The sequence below is a fragment of the Heptranchias perlo genome, chromosome 33, assembly GCF_035084215.1.
Source record: "Heptranchias perlo isolate sHepPer1 chromosome 33, sHepPer1.hap1, whole genome shotgun sequence".
In the NCBI taxonomy this organism is placed as follows: domain Eukaryota; kingdom Metazoa; phylum Chordata; class Chondrichthyes; order Hexanchiformes; family Hexanchidae; genus Heptranchias; species Heptranchias perlo.
Window position 1 is genome coordinate 17358348 of NC_090357.1, and position 18809 is coordinate 17377156.

The 18809-nt window shown below is 42.0% G+C and overlaps 1 protein-coding gene across 5 annotated transcripts in view; it reads left to right on the forward strand.

Moving 5' to 3' along the window:
• LOC137301505 (protein Aster-B-like) overlaps positions 1 to 18348 on the forward strand; it is a 558548-nt gene extending 540200 nt beyond the window's left edge. For all 5 annotated transcript variants that reach the window (XM_067971031.1, XM_067971029.1, XM_067971032.1 and 2 more), the window contains 3 exons: positions 7292 to 7399; positions 8801 to 8921; positions 11811 to 18348. In XM_067971031.1, coding sequence (XP_067827132.1) covers positions 7292 to 7399; positions 8801 to 8921; positions 11811 to 11897 — 316 coding nt within the window. In that variant the 3' untranslated portion in view covers positions 11898 to 18348. The remainder of the gene's footprint in view (positions 1 to 7291; positions 7400 to 8800; positions 8922 to 11810) is intronic.
• The last annotated feature ends 461 nt before the right edge of the window (positions 18349 to 18809 follow it).

Sequence of the window (18809 nt, forward strand, 5' to 3'; positions counted from 1 at the left end):
AAGCAGCTTAGAAGAGATATGATAGCTTCTATTTTCCTTTTTTTTTTAATCCACAGAATGAGGGCACCAACCCAGGGTTCTTTATTGTGTTTATGTGGCATACTTAAATCTACGTGGTTTCAATTTGCCTGGAAGTTTATGTAAATTCATCTCATGGGTGGTTTGTGGCAGGGATCTGTTACCCAGTCTTGAAGATTAGAACATTCCTCATTTGGATTTGGGTGGTCCATGATTAACAGCAGTAGCGGGAGCTGCTCTATAATAGAATGAATATAAGCTACATTAGGGAATGTAGGAGTTGTATAAATACCAAACTCAAGATTATAGAATGTACCTGTGTTGTGTCAAAGAGATAATTTAAGGTTTCCATAACTTTATGTTGATAAAAAGTGATAAATCCTGCAAAATTATATTTTTAAAAAAGATTGCAAGGATAATTTTAAGATTTAATACCACAATTCAGTACTCCCAGTGTGGAACCAGACTCACAGGGAGCACAGGTCACAGAATGGGGCACAATGATATAGCCTCATCTCCAACCCATGCTCCCCATGAGTGTGTGGGATTGTGACATGACCCCTTGGCATCAAATAATTGAGTTGTATTCTTTCAAAATAAACTCTTGATTAATGCACAAACTGTTGCTATTTTTCTCAGAGGGTTAAATCTGCTCCAAACACTTTGAATGCTGGATTTATGCAGTAAGGTTAAGGTTCTGAATTGTATTTCCCACTGTGTATAGATGTTTAGAAATTGCAGACTTGCTTTTTCTGGGCCATTTGTAGGCCAAAGCACATCATCTATAGCTGAAATTACAGTACATGAATTTGTTTCTAGTCATTTTTCCCTATATAAAATAAGTGCACCTTGATTTGACCTGTTTTCTAACTGGGTCTGCTGTTATCAGCCTGACCATGCTGATTGGTACATTCTTAGTAAATGATGTAGATGAGTCTGTCCATTTGAGACAGTAAGCTTTAGTAATTACTCTAACCTCACTGTGCTGGATCTGCTGAGAAGCTTTCCTTTCTGATCACTATTTTCCTCTTCTGTTTACTGCTCCCTTTAGGATCTGTTTAAGGTACAACCATAGTTCTTTTGCGGTCTCTTAAGTTCTGCTTTCTGTAAACTACTTGAGTTACATAAGGGGCAAATGGCTAACTGGTTTGGATAACTGAGCATTTACTGCTCACTAGAATTAATATCATCTTAAAAAAAGACAAACTAAATCCTAATTTAAAAACAGGGTTAAAGGGGTTTTCAAGTAAGTTGAGTTGTAGAACAGCCTGCTCTAAAACTTTTGCTACAAGTATATCGTCAGGGAAACTCAAACTGCAGCAGACGTTATCCAGTTTCTGTTCTAATAAAAAAGTAATCTTTTTAGTAAAACAAAGATAAAATGATAAATTTGTAGCATTGATGGCTGATTCAGGCTCTGTACATTGTTCTGTATATAAACATGCTGAAATATAAGAGAGAAAATGGACTGCTGTATAGAACATAAGGACATAAGAAATAGGAGCAGGTGTAGACTATACGGCCCCACGAGCCTGCTCCACCATTCAATAAGATCATGGCTGATCTTCCACCTCAACTCTACTTTCCCGCCCGATCCCCATTTCCCTTGATACCCTTAGAGTCCAAAAATCTATCTCTGCCTTGAATATACTCATCAACTGAGCATTCACAGCCCTCTGGGGTAGAGAATTCCAAAGGTTCACAACCCTCTGAGTGAAAAAACAGACCTAAATGTCCGACCCCTTATCCTGAGACTCTGCCGCCTAGTCCTAGATTCTCAAGCCAGGGGAAACACCCTCTCAGCATCTACCCTGTCAAGCCCTCTCAGAATCTTATATGTTTCAATGAGATCACCTGTCATTCTTCTAAACTCCAGAGAGTATAAGCCCATTCTACTCAATCTCTCCTCATGGGACCCTCACTTTCCAGGAATCAATCTAGTCAACCTTTGATGCATCGCCTCTAAGGGAAGTATATCCTTCCTTAGATAAGGAGACCAAAACTGTACACAGTGCTCCAGGTGTGGTCTCACCAAAGCCCTGTACAATTGCAGTAAGACTTCCTTACTCTTGTACTCCAACCCCCTTGCAATAAAGGCCAGCATACCATTTGCCTTCCTAATTGCTTGCTGTACCTGTATGTTAACTTTCTGTGTTTCGTGTACAAGGACACCCAAATCCCTCTGAACACCAACATTTAATAGATTTTCACCATTTAAAAAATATTCTGTTTTTCTATTCCCATGAAGTGAATAACCTCACATTTCCCCACATTATATTCCATCTGCCACCTTCTTGCCACTCACTAATGTAGTCATTAATATAAATTGTAAATAGCAGAGGCCCCAGCACTGATCCTTATGGCACCCCACTAGTTACTACCTGCCAACCTGAAAATGACTCATTTATTCCTACTCTCTGTTTTCTGTCTGTTAACCAATCCCATGAGCCCTTATCTTGTGTAACAACCATTCGTGTGGCACCTTATTGAATGCCTTTTGAAAATCCAAATGTACTACATCCACTGGTTCCCCTCTATCTACCCTGCTAGTTACATCCTCAAAAAACTCTTAATAAATTTATCAAACATGATTTCCCTTTCATAAAACCATATTGACTCTGCCTAATCATATTATGATTTTCTAAGTGCCCTGTTACCACATCCTTAATAATGGATTCCGCCATTTTCCCGACAACTGTCAGGCTAACTGGCCTGTAGTTCCCTGTTTTCTCTCTCCCTCCTTTCTTGAATAGCGGGGTTACATTTGCTACCTTCCAATCCACTGGGACCGTTCCAGAATCTAGGGAATTCTGGAAGATGACAACCAATGCATCCACTATCTCTGCAGCCACCTCTTTTAGAACCCTAGAATGTAGGCCATCAGGTCCAGGGAATTTGTTGGCTTTTAGTCACATTAACTTCTCCAGTACTTTTTCTTCACTAATATTAATCAATTTAAGTTCCTCACTCTCATTAGACCCTTGGTTCCCAACTATTTCTGGTATGTTTTTTGTGTCTTCCACTGTGAAGACAGATACAAAATGTTTGTTTAACGTCTCTGCCATTTCCTTATTCCCCATTATAATTTCTCCTGTCTCTGCCTCTAAGGGACCCAAGTTTACTTTCGCTACTCTCTTCATTTTTACATACATACAATCTGTTTTTTATATTTCTTGCTAGTTTACTTTCATTCTATTTTCTCCCTCTTTATCAATTTTTTGGTCATCCTTTGCTGGTTTCTAGAAGCATCATCTGTTGGACAATTCAAAGGAACCTCACTTATTTTACCAGCATTTTGTTAATTTAACGAACAGCATCTAAAGCAGATCAGGTGGCCATTCATCTCATTGCTGTTTGTGCAACTTGTTGAGCGCAACACATTAAGGGGAAATGGACAACTAGTAATCATTGCACATCAAGATCATTCAGTTTGCTTGAAGTGCTTTGAGACCTTTCTATAAGATGTGATAAGGCGCTATATAAATGGAAGTCTTTCTTTTAATTTTTTTTGAATCTCTGTAGAGGCTGCTGTTCTTTTATCTTTTTGTTTTAGTTGGTCTTGCTTAATTTGGTGCCTCCTTGGGTCGATTTTAGCAGGGATGCGGGTTCTCGGCGGATGGGCAAGCGGGCGCGTTGGTAACGCACCCGGTGAAATTAGTGGGTTTCCCGCGCGATCGTAGCAGGCAACCCACTAATTGGATTCACTTACTTGCTTCTCCGGGTTCCCCGCTGCTGATCTGCGTGTCGGGCGGGCTGCGCATGCGCAGTAAGATCTGTCAGCTGGAGGCGCTCTATTTAAAGGGGCAGTCCTCCACTGACAGATGCTGCAACCAATAGCAAAGATGACTGCATGGAGCAGCCCAGGGGGAAGGCTGCTCCCAGTTTAATGATGCCTCACCCCAGGTATCAATACATGGGGTGAGGAGGAGGGGGAGGACAGAGATCTTCCACCCGGCGGGCGGGAGGAAGCGGCCCGCCTCCGCCACCAGGAAGGCCTGGCTCGAGGTGGCAGAGGGGGTCACCTGCGCCACCAACATATCGCCCACCTGCACACAGTGCAGGAGGCGGTCCAATGACCTCAGTAGGTCAGCCAAAGTGAGTACACGTAGTCTTTCCCCTACACTCAGTCTGCCACATCACTGCCCCCACCCCACATCTCCTTCGGCACTGCCAACACTACTCTGTCACATCACCCCTCATACCCACTCAAACCCATCCTCATCTTACCTGCACCTACTCACCTCGCCAGTACTCACCCCGCCACTACCACGCAACCCAATCCTCATACAATCTCATGGCTCTATCCCATACTCACCCTCTCGTGCATCTCTCTCACGGCCAGCCTCACTCAACCTGCCACCACCTGTGCTGCAGCCACAGGGCATGCATCACATATGTGCAGTAGGCAGCGTAAGGCAAACGTGTCGTGAGCATGAAGTGGATGCACAAGGGTGTTTGAGGATTTGTCATGGTTGTTACTTATATTGAATTTCAGAACAACTCACATCACACATTATATTGGCATCACTACTGCCATGTCTTCGCGAATCCTGTCCGGTTTGTGCAATAATGCCCGCTCCTGGGTATCACTATGAGGACCCACCACTGATGCCACCCATTGTGTGGAGATGCCGGTGATGGACTGGGGTTGACAATTGTAAACAATTTTACAACACCAAGTTATAGTCCAGCAATTTTATTTGAAATTCACAAGCTTTCGGAGGCTTCCTCCTTCCTCAGGTGATTTTCCACAACATTCACCTGAGGAAGGAGAAAGCCTCCGAAAGCTTGTGAATTTCAAATAAAATTGCTGGGCTATAACTTGGTGTTGTAAAATTGTTTACAATTGCCACCCATTGTGTCACTGCAGAGTGGGTGTAGGTGTATTTGCGGGGCTCTTCTGCGCAGACGACTGAGAGACATCGACGATGTCCCCGGTTGCACCCTGGAAGGCTGTGGAGGAGAAGTTCGGGAGGGCAGTGGTGACTTTGACAGCGACAGGTAGGAAGATGGTGCACGGGCCAGCCAGGAGCAGCTCGGCATGAAAGAGGCTGCAGATGTCCACGGCTACATGTCGAGTGACTCTGAGCCTCCGTGTGCACTGCTGCTCAGAGAGGTCCAGGAGGCTGAGCCTCGGTCTGTGGAACCTGTGGCGAGGATAGTGCCCTCTGTGACGCATCTCTCTCTGCGGTAGCCCTCCCTCCTGCTGTACAGGTGGATGTGTCACAGCACTCTGTTGTGGAGCTCCACGTGTCAGAGGTGGACGGCGTGGATGGTGAGGCTGGTGATACTGTTCGCCCTCTGAGGAGGTCATGACTGCAGCTACGGTGGCCCCCATCCGCAAGATGTACATCTGAGGGGGTCCGCAAGGTAGGTACATGTCTCCGGACCCCGGGGTAAGTGTGCAGGTTGGTGACTTTGACCGTCAGGAGGAGGGTGGTGGAGGCCAAACTTTGCCCCAAGTGACAGAGTGGCCTCCTGCAATGGGTGAGGGTCTCCCCCCACCCCCAACCTGTCAAATGGACCTTTGCAGCTGCCACAGGCTGACAGCTGCAACACGTCAATTCGAGCTGGGAGTGTCCCATGTTGATCAAAAATCACACACAGTCCCTTAATCAGGTCAGTTAATGACCTGAAATACCAAACTAAATATTGTCAAGTGGCATCCCACTGGCTTTAATTGCCTGCGGGATTCCCACCAGCGGGGGCTGCGCGCGCACGCCGGCGCGTCAGCGGGGAACCCGGAAGTGGGCGGGATCGAGGCGCGATCCGGTCCCGCTCCTGGATTTCACGATTTTCTGGGCCCCCCCCCCCCCCTGCCGCCGAGAACGCACCCGATAGCGGGTGCTAAAATCGAGCCCCTTGACTCTGGGTGCAGTAGTTTAGGAGATATGATGTTAAGCCTGTCGCATCTCTCAATTTTCTCTCTCTCTCTCTCTCTCTCTCTCCAGCCTTCTCCCTTCCCCTCCACTCCTGAAGGCATTGACTCCCTTAGCGGTATAGCAGTCACCCTCTGCTACCTCATTCATGTGTGAGCCATGACCGAGTGTGCCGACAGGCTATCTGTCTGTGGAACACATCGAGGTCAAGCCTGATCCCCTCCCCTCCACAGCCTGTATTTCCAGTGGGATATCTGATGATCAGCAGCAAGAAACCTGGCCAAGTTCCTCTTCCATAACCACTACTCCAGCTAACTCAGCACAACCTGGGCACATTGGAGACAGGGTTGGGCTGTAGGTCGGCAGGGACACGGTTCTCTCAGCTTACCTACAGTTAAAGCGGCCCTAATGAAAGAAAGACTTATATTTACATAGTATCTTATTACATCTCACAGAAAGGTCTCAAAGCACTACAAATTAAATGATTACTTTGAAGTACAATGGCTATTGCTAATTGGGCAAATGCATAATGATTTCATTAGCTGAAGAGATAATGAAAGTACTCGTTAAAATTTTAAATAAAACATGTTTTCCATCATGGAATCAGCAGATTGATAGTACAATTGCAAGATGTAATTCTATCATCATCAATGTCATGAATTAGGCTCTACATGTGGCCCAACAAACTTATCCAGAGACCTGAGTAACACAGATCAAGAAGCTCTCTGGTTCAATCCCTGATCTGTGCTGAGTTAGCTAATCTTAATCAGGGCAGCAATAAGGGTGTTACACTTGGCCTCGGTCCCATGATTTCGAGAGAATGAGTTGAATGCGTTGTGTGTGTGAATGTCAGCTGAGGACAGGGTTAGGTTCAGTTGTGATGCTCCTTGCAGTCAAATAGCTTGATGTAATTAACTGTTGAGGTTCATGCATGAATATAGGCCACTTGAACCAGGTGCTGGAGGATGTCAGATGCCCATGGAACTGTACCCCATAAGGAGTCCGCACTTTAGGGAGGGGAGAGAATTGGCAAGAGAGGGAAAAAAATCCTTTATATAATATTCAGGGATTATTTTTTTTTAATAATATTTATCATTATCTTATTGAAAAATATGATTTTGGAAATCCTTGTAAAACATAATATTGAAAAGGTCATCAATGAATCCAAGTGAGACAACGACCAGTTGCATGAAATTACTTAAGAACAATGAAGCCACTTAAAGGGGTGATCGTATATAAAACATCCATATTTAATGTGATTACCTGTCCTTGGACTGTAGCCAGTAAATAAACTGTGCTGAGCATCTCTGTCTGTCTGTTTTGCCCTTTCTATACGGTGCATGCCTTCCGAATTTCATTCTTAGTGATGACGTTAACTTTTTTTCTTTCTGCAGCCTGGTGTTACTAGTATTTCTGAATATGATGCTATTTTATAAGCTATGGATGTTGGAGTATACAACGCAGAGTCTCACTACCTGGCATGGAATCAGGCTCCAGGAGAGGTATTTTTACTCTGGCTTTTGTCACCAAGCAAAACGTACCTAAAAGAAACTTAACCAAATAAATGACTTCAATAGGTGCTGGACTCTACTGTGCTTCTCCTCCCTCTGTTCTGCCTACCCTCCGCCCCCAGGTATTTATACCTTGCGACTGTGATGTAGGCAAGGACTGTGTTTGCATTTTCCCTTCCCATGACAGGATTTTGAAGTAAACAATAAAACTCACTGGTGTATGCAGAAGAAGTGAACTAGTAAAGCAGCCAACTGGGCCAATTTTAATCTTCAACACTTGAGATCGATAGATTTTTGTTTGGTAAGGGTATCACAGAACATGGAGCAAAGGCGGGCAAATGAAGTTGAGGTACAGATCAGCCATGATCTAAGGGAATGGCGGAACAGGCTCGAGGGGCTGAATGGCCTACCCCATTCCTATATTCCTATTGGAATTCAAAATGATTCTCTACTGGTACAAAATAATGAGCCTACTGGTGATATCATATAGGCTGTAGCACAAGTCCAGAGATCCACATAATTGGGTCAACCACTCGATTTTTGCATTCATGGTTAGTAATGTTACGTGAACCACTTATTTGTTTTACAGTTTCACAACACACTGCCACCAGCTCTTAAGCCAATCAGAGTATTATGTTGTCAAGTGTATCCCAAAAAAATTTCAGGTTAAAATGGGTGTCATAATAACAAATTCAAGATGGTCGACTGGTCATGGGACATTGGTTCCCAGAATGTTGTGAATATTCACTATATTTTTAAATAGTACTGTACCAGTTTACTTTGAACTGCAGCTTGCATGTGAAATGGTTGAACTGCACTACTTAAGTAACCTGAAAGACTCCTGCACAACACATTATTAGTTCAGCACTCAAATCTTCATTCATATAAGCACAAGGCAATCAGCAATTCTGTGACTTCACTATGAGTAATTAATAATGGTAAACTGCACAGGTGATCAGCACTTAAATGTGACCATTTACATAGCACCAATGGCATTGGGCAGTGGCTACAAAAGTTCAGGAATCTTGTACTCTAATTTCAGTGCTTTGATTTGGAAACAGAGTGCTGTTGTCTAGACAGACTGAGCGCTATAAGTTTATGAAGGAAGCCAGCACTTAGCAAAACTTGTTTGTTCCCAGATCAGAGCCTCGGAGTATAAGGTTTAATATTTTTTGGATTATTGCATAATAGATAATAGAATCATGGGTTAAACAGGGTTGATGGTATATAACTCCAAATAAACATCCCATCACTCCATTGGTGCAATAAACTGCTGGCAGCCAAGCAACCTTGGTGTGTTTTTCACTGCAGCGTTTATAATGTTTTAAAAATCAATAGGTTTTTTTGATTAAACACAAAATCTTTTGTAACTTGTTCTTCTCTTCTATACAGCAAACTTCCCCAGTCACAGGTGGAGTGGGCCCAGCTATTAGAGTCACAACAGCGTTACCATGATGCTGAACTACAGAAATGGAGAGAGATTTTAAAATCATCAGTAGTGCTTCTAGATCAGGTGACTGTTATTTCTTACTGACTAGTGTAGACAATGAAATCAGATCTACACTGCAGCTCCGACAGTGGGTCAGAACCAGCTGGTGTTCTGAAGACTCAATTCAATGTACACCCCACCGCTCAGTGTTTTTTTTCCAAGTTGATAGAATTGATTACAAATATTTGCATTTTATGGCATATTGCAGTGGATTATTTAACCTTGCACTGATCAACATTTTGTATTGTATAAGTCATCATGGAGGACTGAGTAGCCTAGTGGGTTAGTTCACTGACCTTTCACCTCGGGTCTGGATTCAAAGCATGTCCATATTAATGAAATGAAAGTCTCCGCTGTCTATTGGTAGAAAGGATCGTGTGTAAAATGAGATTTTAATCTCAGTGGGCTCACAAAGTTGCCCCTAAATTGGCACGAATTGCCAGTAAATTGTCAGTCTCACTCAGAAGGGCCATGGGAGGCTAGCAAATGGAAAATGACACACTGGTGCAATGGGACGCTTCTCTGAGATAAAGGATGAGATAAATTGTTGAGGAATAGTTGAGAGAGCTTTACTCTGCATCTCAGCAGATTATATATGACCAACAAGTGCTCGCTTCTAACACTGTGGCTTAGGTTTTACAACCCTTCCCCCCAACCCGCCCCCTCTTGATTAAGGGACATCTCCGGCAGAATGGGACTTCCGCCTACATCCAAGATGCCCCCTGACTCCAACCATATTTCCGGCCCAGGGTCATTTACATTCATGGGGCTGGCCCCCTGGCATTTGCACCACTCTGCGGATGAAGTCTTGCTGCAGCAGGTCTTGAAGGGCCTGCCTGAGCAGGAGGGAGAGGCAGCCAACAATCTGCCTGTTAAAATTAAAATTACTCCCTCTTCCCCTGTCCGTCCTGTTTCTCCCCCCCCCCCCCCCCCCGGTCCATAGAAAATCTTACATTTAGGTGATGGAGCCTGTGCATGCAGAGCTCTGAGAGCGCATGCCTAGGCCTTTCTCTTCATGCTGTGTGGTCCTTTCTACTGACCTCCTAACATTGGACGCTAGGGCCTAACAGGGGATCCCTGCATCCAGCATTCAAAGAATGAATTGGTGAGAAACAGGGAATCATGAAGGAGGCCATGTTTCCCTCATATGAATATTTGTCCACCTATATATGGGCACGTGCAGTTTACCCCAATGGGCCTGGTCACCGTAAAATGGCGGGAAGACGAGGAAGACGAGCATGGTCTCGAGCAGCTTTGCACCTCCTCCAACACCAGAACCGCTGAAAAATCAGCTTAGGACTGGGTGTCTGAAATGTGAAAGTGTTCCATTTCCCAGCACTAACATCGTTTAAAGTTGTAAGCACAAAATTCACCAAATTTAGAGGAATTTGTTTTTAGGTCAGAAGATCCTACAATAGTGCAAACTGATGTGTGATCACATTCTGCATCTTAACTGCGTGAGTGCGCAAGTCACAAAGTGTGAAAGACAAGCAGCCGTGAATCCTGAAATGGTTGTACCCACATCAACCTGGCCTTCACGAAAATAGCTGCTGAAGCTGACTAGAGGATATATGGATTAGTGATTCACAATCTGGTGCTAATCGTCTGCTTGACAGAGATTATCAGTTCCAAATTTCATCTCACTCAGAAGCGAGGATGATTAACCCGTGCAGAGCCTGTAAAGTTGTTTGTACTAAGCTGAAAGAGTAAGAGTGAAGCCAATTATTGTGTACTTGGCTGTTGTTACATTTTAACATTGCTATGTCCTCCCAATCAGAACCTTTCTGAGTTTCTACCCAAACACCAAGGGGTAAATTTTAATCCCCAACAACAGATGGGTTGGGGATGGGTGGGAGGTTAAAGTAACAGCTTTTTGGAGAGGGACCGCATCCCGGCTACAATTCGCCCACTTCTGGGTTTAACCCAGACAAGTTTGTATGCGTGTACACAGCAGGAAGTCCCACCCTCATTTAAGGCCAATACTTAAAAGGGCAATGTACCTCATTGAGATACTTGAGGGTACTTAATATTTTGTGTATTGGAAAATTAAAATGAATTTAACCTTACCTGTTCGGGTTTCCCATTGCTTCCAATTCATGTCAAGTGAAAGCAGGCGGAAACGACCAGATCCATGAGGTGAGTGCTTTTATTGCACTGCTTGTGGGCCCGGAGGAGCAGGAGTGCTTCATCCAGGCCCAACAAGCTCACATGGCCAACCTCCAACAACCTCCGATCTCCAAGTCCCGGCCCAACCGATCTTCTTCCTGACCCCCTCATCCCTCCCTCCCTCCCAGGCTGGCTGCCGGGCATGAAACCCGGAAGTAAAATCTGTTGGCCTCATTGATCACGACCCACCAATTTACCTTCTGGGTTTTGCACCGGAAAATCTTCCCCACCCTTGCTCCGTTCCCTGCTCAAAGTGAAAATTCTGCCCCAGGTTTCTGCGAGAATCCTTTGAGAAGATTAAACATAAAACTTCTACCAAAACATAGTCGCGATCTTTAAAGAATACTGCCTCAATGAACCTCTTCTTGATTGTAGCAATATGGTGAGATAGTTGCTTCAAGAATCGTTATATTTCTTGTGCCTGGTGTCATGCTGATGAAGATTGTTTTGCTTCCTCCCTTAAAAAAAAGTTTGGCAAATAGTTCATCATGAAGACAGTGCCCCTTGAATTTTTTTCTGATTGACTAAAGGAAGAAGCACATGCTGCGATGCTTCCCTTTGCTACTTACCACATCTGTTAAAGGTGTAGGTTAGGCTGACAGAAATGGAATCTGGGCTTTTGCTTCATCCTGAAAACGTGGCCTTTAGCCAGGCAGGATTCAAGCCTCCTCTGCATATGATGCTGAAAGTTGAATTACTCATATAGACTTTGGCATTTCATTTATTTTTTTAAAATTCACCCTACAGATGAGAGACTCGTTAGTAACTCTACAAAAAGGCATCGGTTTGCGTGATTACAGCTCTGAAACAGACAAGCGTGATCGGTTTCACTGATGGGCATTTCCAAGGCCGAAGAGGGAATAGTGTGCAATATAGTTATATATAAATTATATATATAGATATTAAAAAAAAGACACTGGAATCACAGGCTGAGTTGGACCTCCAGGCTTGCTGCCCCAGTCAGCGGAATCACAATTGACAAAACCAAGATCCTGTACCAATTACAAACTGTGGCAGAACTAAGTTCTGACAGCACTGAACCATCAAGGGAAGACAACAGCCACGCTAATCTGCCTACACACTCCTGTTGTAAATCCTAGAATGTTGTACTGTAAGCTTTAACATGTAACAATAGCATGTAATAATCTGTAGGCTGTCTCTGTTGTGGAAGACGTAATTGAAGTCCCGTGTGCACTGTGTTAAAATAAGGTATTCATAAAACACAGATAGGAGCAGGGTGAGGATTTTGAAACTATTACAGGTCATTATGCCTGCAAAAAGCACCACTTATACATCTGGTTAATATTAACAAAATTAATCAAATGCATTGATTCTGGCTCGGAGTGAATGGATAAAGAAACTGTGAATATCTGTATTGATAAAACTTGAAGACATTCTAAGTTACAAGTGAAAAGTAACTGGAATCCTGATGTGACTGACTTAGATATTTATTATTGTAAATACAGACTAAACAATCTATCATAGGCAGGTCCGAGAATATATAGGGCGAAAGCGTGTCTCTGTTCCGTTACTCTCATTGCAGCATGTCTAAGAGTTGCAGATTGCTCGCTTGATGCTCGCAGAGTGCATGTGTGCAACCTGACTGTAAAACATTCCATGTTTTATGTTGAAATGGTAACAGTTCATTGGGGATGAGAGTTTCAACATCAGTATACCGTTAATGTGCTGAGGTGTCTACAGGGAAGTGTGAGGCAGCTAAGTGTATTGTCACATTTAGCTGTGCAGCAGAAGTATGGCACGTCAGTCTGTGCAGTTTTTAGTTCTACAGTTGTATAGTAGAAAATTGAAAAAACTGCAGATTAGTGCAGTTTTTATATATATATATAATATATATTATATAATGACCCTGACTGAAATAATTAATGAGATTTAAATTTCCCAACAGGAATCAATAAGCCACAGTTTAATGAAAAAGAAGGAATTAAGGATTTGTCTTAAAGTTCCCTGTGGGATTTAATCCAACAGACTTGGCAGGATCCTTTTGGATTCAGTAGGATTTTTAATTTGAGTGTCCTGTTATTTGGTGACGTCTCTTACTAGAGAAAAGAGAAACTGAGCTGTATGCTTGCTAAAACAGTGCACGGAGGCGACAAGGATATAATGTTTAGTGACCAGAATTCAATGTGGTTGGCTCATTAGAGCAGAAATCCATGTGATAATAAGAGCAGGAACACACATGCTGTGTGGTGAAATAGGGGCAGAGAACTGATAAAACTGAGTGGCAACAGCCAAGCACTTTAATCCACCCAGGCCCCAGAGTCATCACTGAACTTGTGCATGCTGACACTTTAAACATTGGTAGATAACTTGCATTAGTATGTGCAAGAATAAATCAAATTCAAAGTGGATTCCTAAAACAATATGGCCCATTAAAATACAATCTTTAAACATGGGACCTTGGAAATTGTTGCTCGCCTGCGAGCTGTTTGGGTTTGAATAAATTATCTGCTATTAACATAGTCCAAAAACGAGAGATTTAAATAGTTTATTTATAATTATATAATTGTGTATCGGCTTGTTTGTGAGCTGACAGTTGGAAGGTATGGTGTGACAGGTGCTGATTTGGGTATGCCTCTCTATTTTGTTCAAGGATTGACCAATATTGTGACCATTCATTTCAATGGGCAACCCTGAGCTCATGTGTTTAAAGTCGGGTTGGGACAAATTTGGGGGCGGGGCGGTGGAATTCTGACATTTCGGAAATAAAAATTGTCATTAGGTTTCGATGCTTCTCAACATGAAATATGTGATAACTTGGTTTTCACATTGCACAGGCTGCTGCATTTCCCCCCAGAATTGTGGACAGTATTAGTGCGATTTTATTAGTCTTGTGAAAACTGAAATTTCAAAGACTTGCAATGAATTCTGGAGGAAGAACATTGTGCTTTAGAGTTTTTAAAGAAATTGGACTCCAGTAACTAACCCTGTAAGTGCACCTCACCTGAGGGTTTTCCTGTGTGGATGATTATTGGGTGTATAACACAGCTGCCAATATGTACCTTTTCAATGCAGTCAGATACAATAAGATTTGATATCAAATATAAGGTGCTTTTAATATGACTGATACAATTTTTTTAATTGCTTTCTAAAAGAACAAACCTTTGTATTAATTCAGAAGTTTGTGTTGTCAATCAAAAATTATTTAGTAATATTTAATCAGTTAAAGTGAGGTGTGTGTGATCACTCAGCTATTTGCATTGTAAATGTGTGTGCACACATGCCCAGGTACATACCAATGAACTGTTTTCACCTAGCGACAGAATATTTCAGTGCAATGCTTTGTGAAGCCCACAATATTTTATGTTAAGGACAGGCCCAGTGTGAGCAATGTCCCATGATCCACAAATCGTTGGGAGTATAGAAAAAGGCAAAGTCCGATTCCAACATAGACTTCGAATGTTTTGGTAAATGCTGACAAATCCATTTGTAACCGAATTATGGCATCATATTATTCTGTGAACACGTCACTCTCATACAATACTACATTCACTTTGCTTCTTGTCATGCATTACTCAGCCTGACTGGTAGAATTAAATAGCAGATACTTTGCAGTGATGCCACTGATCAGATTCTGTAGGTTGTGTTTGTTTTGTCAGTCACTCCATATAGCATTATGTTGATGAATACAGGCTTTCCTTTTTGTGCTAAAGTAGCAACTTAATTTTTTTTTAAATTCAGAACTCATTGCTACATTTTGTGTTGCCGTTAATATTTGTGTTCGAATTTTCAATTCATGGAATGGAATTCAAAAATAGTCAAAAAATAGATTTGCACTGTAGAAACATAATTTTGGATATCTTGACGCTGTCGAGCTGCTTACATTCGTTCTATTTTTATGTCTGTGCTCGGTATCATAGGATCGCCGGCATGCTAAGAATTGAAACAGTTTTGTTTTTAAACTAGCTAATATATATGGCTAGTTTTGTTTTTAGAGTTTACATTGTGTGTAACACCAAAAATCAGTCAAGCAGGATTTGAGAAAAGTGGCAGGATCAGGAAATAGTTATGCAGGTCTGAGAGCAAGTTTACAAGCCCTGAGAGAGTGAGTGTGTGTGTGTGTGTGTGTGTGTGATGGAAGGGAAGGGAGAAGCTGTATAAAATACACAGAATTTAAATTGCTACATACACCATTGTTCGATAATCCATGAATCAAGTTTGAGTTTCACACAGGACACTGTTGAACAGGTCAGAATGAAAATATATTCCCATTAAAAACTGAGCTATTGTCTTGCTTAAAATATAGGTGGGCCAGTACCTTTCTCAGTGGGCTACCCTTACAGAAATATCCCTCAGCTATCCTATTTAAAAAATCATAAAAAGTCCTATTTGGGTCTTTCAAGGTTTTAGGACAATTCTGAAGAATTCTACAGGAGGAATAGTAAATCCTACCAGATTTTTGGTAAGGGTAGAGTTCTGTATTTATTTACGTCATGGAATTTGCCTGCTTTTCCGTTTGTTTTATTTCTTACTTTAATCTGTAAATCGAGTGATACTTTGAAGTGAAGGATGATTTGGTTGAAGTTTCATAATTCCTTTTTTTAAGGTAGCACGGTGTGTTTTTACCATGATATAATTATCATATTGTAATGGAGGTGGTAAAGTGACCCCTGTGCCTAAAAATAACTTGTGACCAAAAGATTTCTAAAAGTATAGAGCAACAGTAAAATAGATTTGGTCCAGTGAATTAAAGTAAACTTTTTGAAATCAGTTATTTCTAATTATTCTGTATTCATATGGCACTTATGAAATGTCAGTGTAATGACACTACTTAGAACTAAAATGCATTTGCAGAAATGCTGTCCTCTATTACAAAAGATATAAATAATGTGTATGAGTGTTCAAGACCCACTTGTACGTGCATTATCTCTTTTACTCAGATTATGCCCATTTACACTCAAGTTTTTGGGTCATGCATTTTGTCCACCTTTTGTTTCTTGGTTTCTGCGTTTTATAGTTAGACATGATTGAACATGACCTGTCAGTCATTCCCAAATACAATGTAAACTGAAATCTGAGATCAGATTACAGGTAAGGACAGCACCACTTCTGATGGCAGATTGAGCTGTGTTGTACGTCGCCCATCATGCTGTTTTAGTTCACACATATGGGCCTAGAAATTCGGCCGCAAACGGTCTCCTAAGCCTCCAATACGACGAGCAGAATGCGCACGCTCATTACGAGCCGGAAGTGCGCTGCCCACCATGTTGGTAAAGACCAAAAATCGGCATGCCCACGCCTGTTAAACGCTTTGCATATGTAAAGAAGAGGCCTAACCCTTGCTTGAGGCCCCCGCTGCAAGATTGGTTTGCCCTGAGGCAGCTAGCGCTGGCGCCGGCTACACCCAAAACCTACATGCAGCGTAACAGGCGGTCTTTAGATCACAACCAACACGTTAGGTTTTTAAAAGATACTTATCTGAATGTGGAGCCAGGAACAGCACATTCCCGACCCCACATTCAAAGAACTTTGCCGACCACTGCCCCCTCCCCTCCCCTCCCACCCCCCTATTGTCGCTGCCACTCACCTCCCCTCCCTCTTCCCCCCCCACCCCGATCGTCACCACTACCTCCCCCTGACCACCATTTCCTTCCTAACCCAATCGTCTCCTTCCCAGTCGCTCCCCTTTAATCACTTACCCGAGGGCTGGTGTCGCAGCAGCTCGATCTTCAATCCCGCCTAGCCGGCGAGCTGCCTGTTACTGTCTGCGGTTCACCGGCTCGATGGCCGAATATAGGGTGCGCCTCGTACCTCACCATTCAAGTGCAGGAATATATCCCTACGCCCCCACCCCCCCAACCTCGTGGCCTGAATTTCTAGGCCATGGACCTTAGTTTTTGTACCATTCCTTGCTGCATACCTTGTGATGGTTGTATTTGTTGCATACCTATTGTTAAACCTATAACTCGTATGTTGTCAATGCACAGTAGTCATCCTCCTCTCCATTGCTTATTACTCAAGGTAAAAGCTGTATTTTTGTATTTTCTTTTCCTTGAACTCAAAGTTAAACATAGTATTATTTCAGAAGAGAATAGACAGCCTATATAATATCTTGCAGAATCAGTTACCTTTTCATAATCAAACCACGCCGTTATCAAAAGCCAACTTAAATATTGAATTATCTTTACTGCCCTGCTGTGTGGTACTAATAGTAGATTATCAACCAAAACATTTTGAAGGAATTTGATGTTCAAGAGTTTTATGGGCTGTTCAGGACTGTGTGGTAAGAAATTTTCATTAAACTGATTGCTATTGTTTTACAGGACACTGTAATGATCATTGTACTGTATGCAGGATTTGAAAATGTGAATATGACTAGAATATTGTTTAAAAGGGACAGTGTCTGCCTCATGTGGGTTATTCAACTTGTCTTCTTCGTTTCTATTTAAATAATGCAAAGAATCACAAAAGTAGTTATAATTGATTGTTGCATTGGGATTTTTAAACTGACATGGTATATGAAGAATTGAACAAATTTATATATTTACTGCAACAGTTAGAGTCCATTACTAGGAAACTAATTTTTGTTATTGGTTCTACAATGTTATCAATTGAACAATGTGCAAAAGCTTTTCACATGTACAAGAATACAGTGGAAGCTCTTATTGGAAATGCCCTGTTAGTGCAATCTTTTCCCTTTATCCCATTGTTTCAATTAAGTAAACTCTATAGAATGTATGCGGAATGAAGTGATGCCTAAAGAAAAATTGTCCTTTTAAAATGAACCTTCCCATTTGACGGGGGAGTGGGACTAGCTGGATTGCTCTTGCACAGAGCTGGCGTGAACTCGATGGGCCGAATGGCCTCCTTCCATGCTGTAATCTTTCTATGATTCTATGAACAGGGTGTCTGTTAATTGGCTGTTGCTGTACTATAATGTAATTTAGTTCAAATGAATATGGTGCCCACCCTAGGCAGATATTTCTTTTTTAAATAAGATGCATGTTTATCTGATGCTGCCTAATGTTAGCCTGCAGGCTATGCAACCATCACCAGGTGAAATGAGGTAAAATTGGATTATGCGGCTTGACTATGCCATGGCATTATGTAACAAAGTATCACGATGTGCATTCAAAAATAAGGTACATTTTTTTAGAACTGTTTTGATCTCCATATATGAAATCTAACTGTAAACTTTGCGCTGTGCGCGGGTTTAGTTTTAATAACCTTGCCTACTAGAGTTTAGGTTACTACGGCAACCCACCTGTAAGTTAATGTAAAGTAGAAACAAGATATGAATAAAAAGTGTTGAAAAAATTGCCTAACATTTTTGTTACCTCTCTTCCCTGAGTGATGTTGGAAAATTACTCTTGGTCATAAATCTTTTTTCTTACCTCTAAATAAAGACCTTAGATAATGAGTGTTAGGGATTTTCATGGCCACACACTTGGCCCATTCTCAATCTTTCTGTTTGTCTCAGTTTCTTTTCCTGAATGTGCTCATTAAGGGGTGGGATAACAGTGATGGTGCTTTTATTGACTGATAAATTCAAGTATTGTTCTCCAGCCGTATTTAAAAAAAAATAAATATTACACAGGACATCAATTTCATTAAATGTGTTTTCACATTTCTTGGCGATGTCATCTTGGAAATTAGCCATGTAAGTAAAAATGGGTGTTACCGACCTTAGGGGAACCGCTTTTGACTCTACACCGATTTAAGCCATATTTAAAATGAGTATTTACATCTCGCTCCTAGTTACTTACCAAGTTGTAGTATAAATAGAAA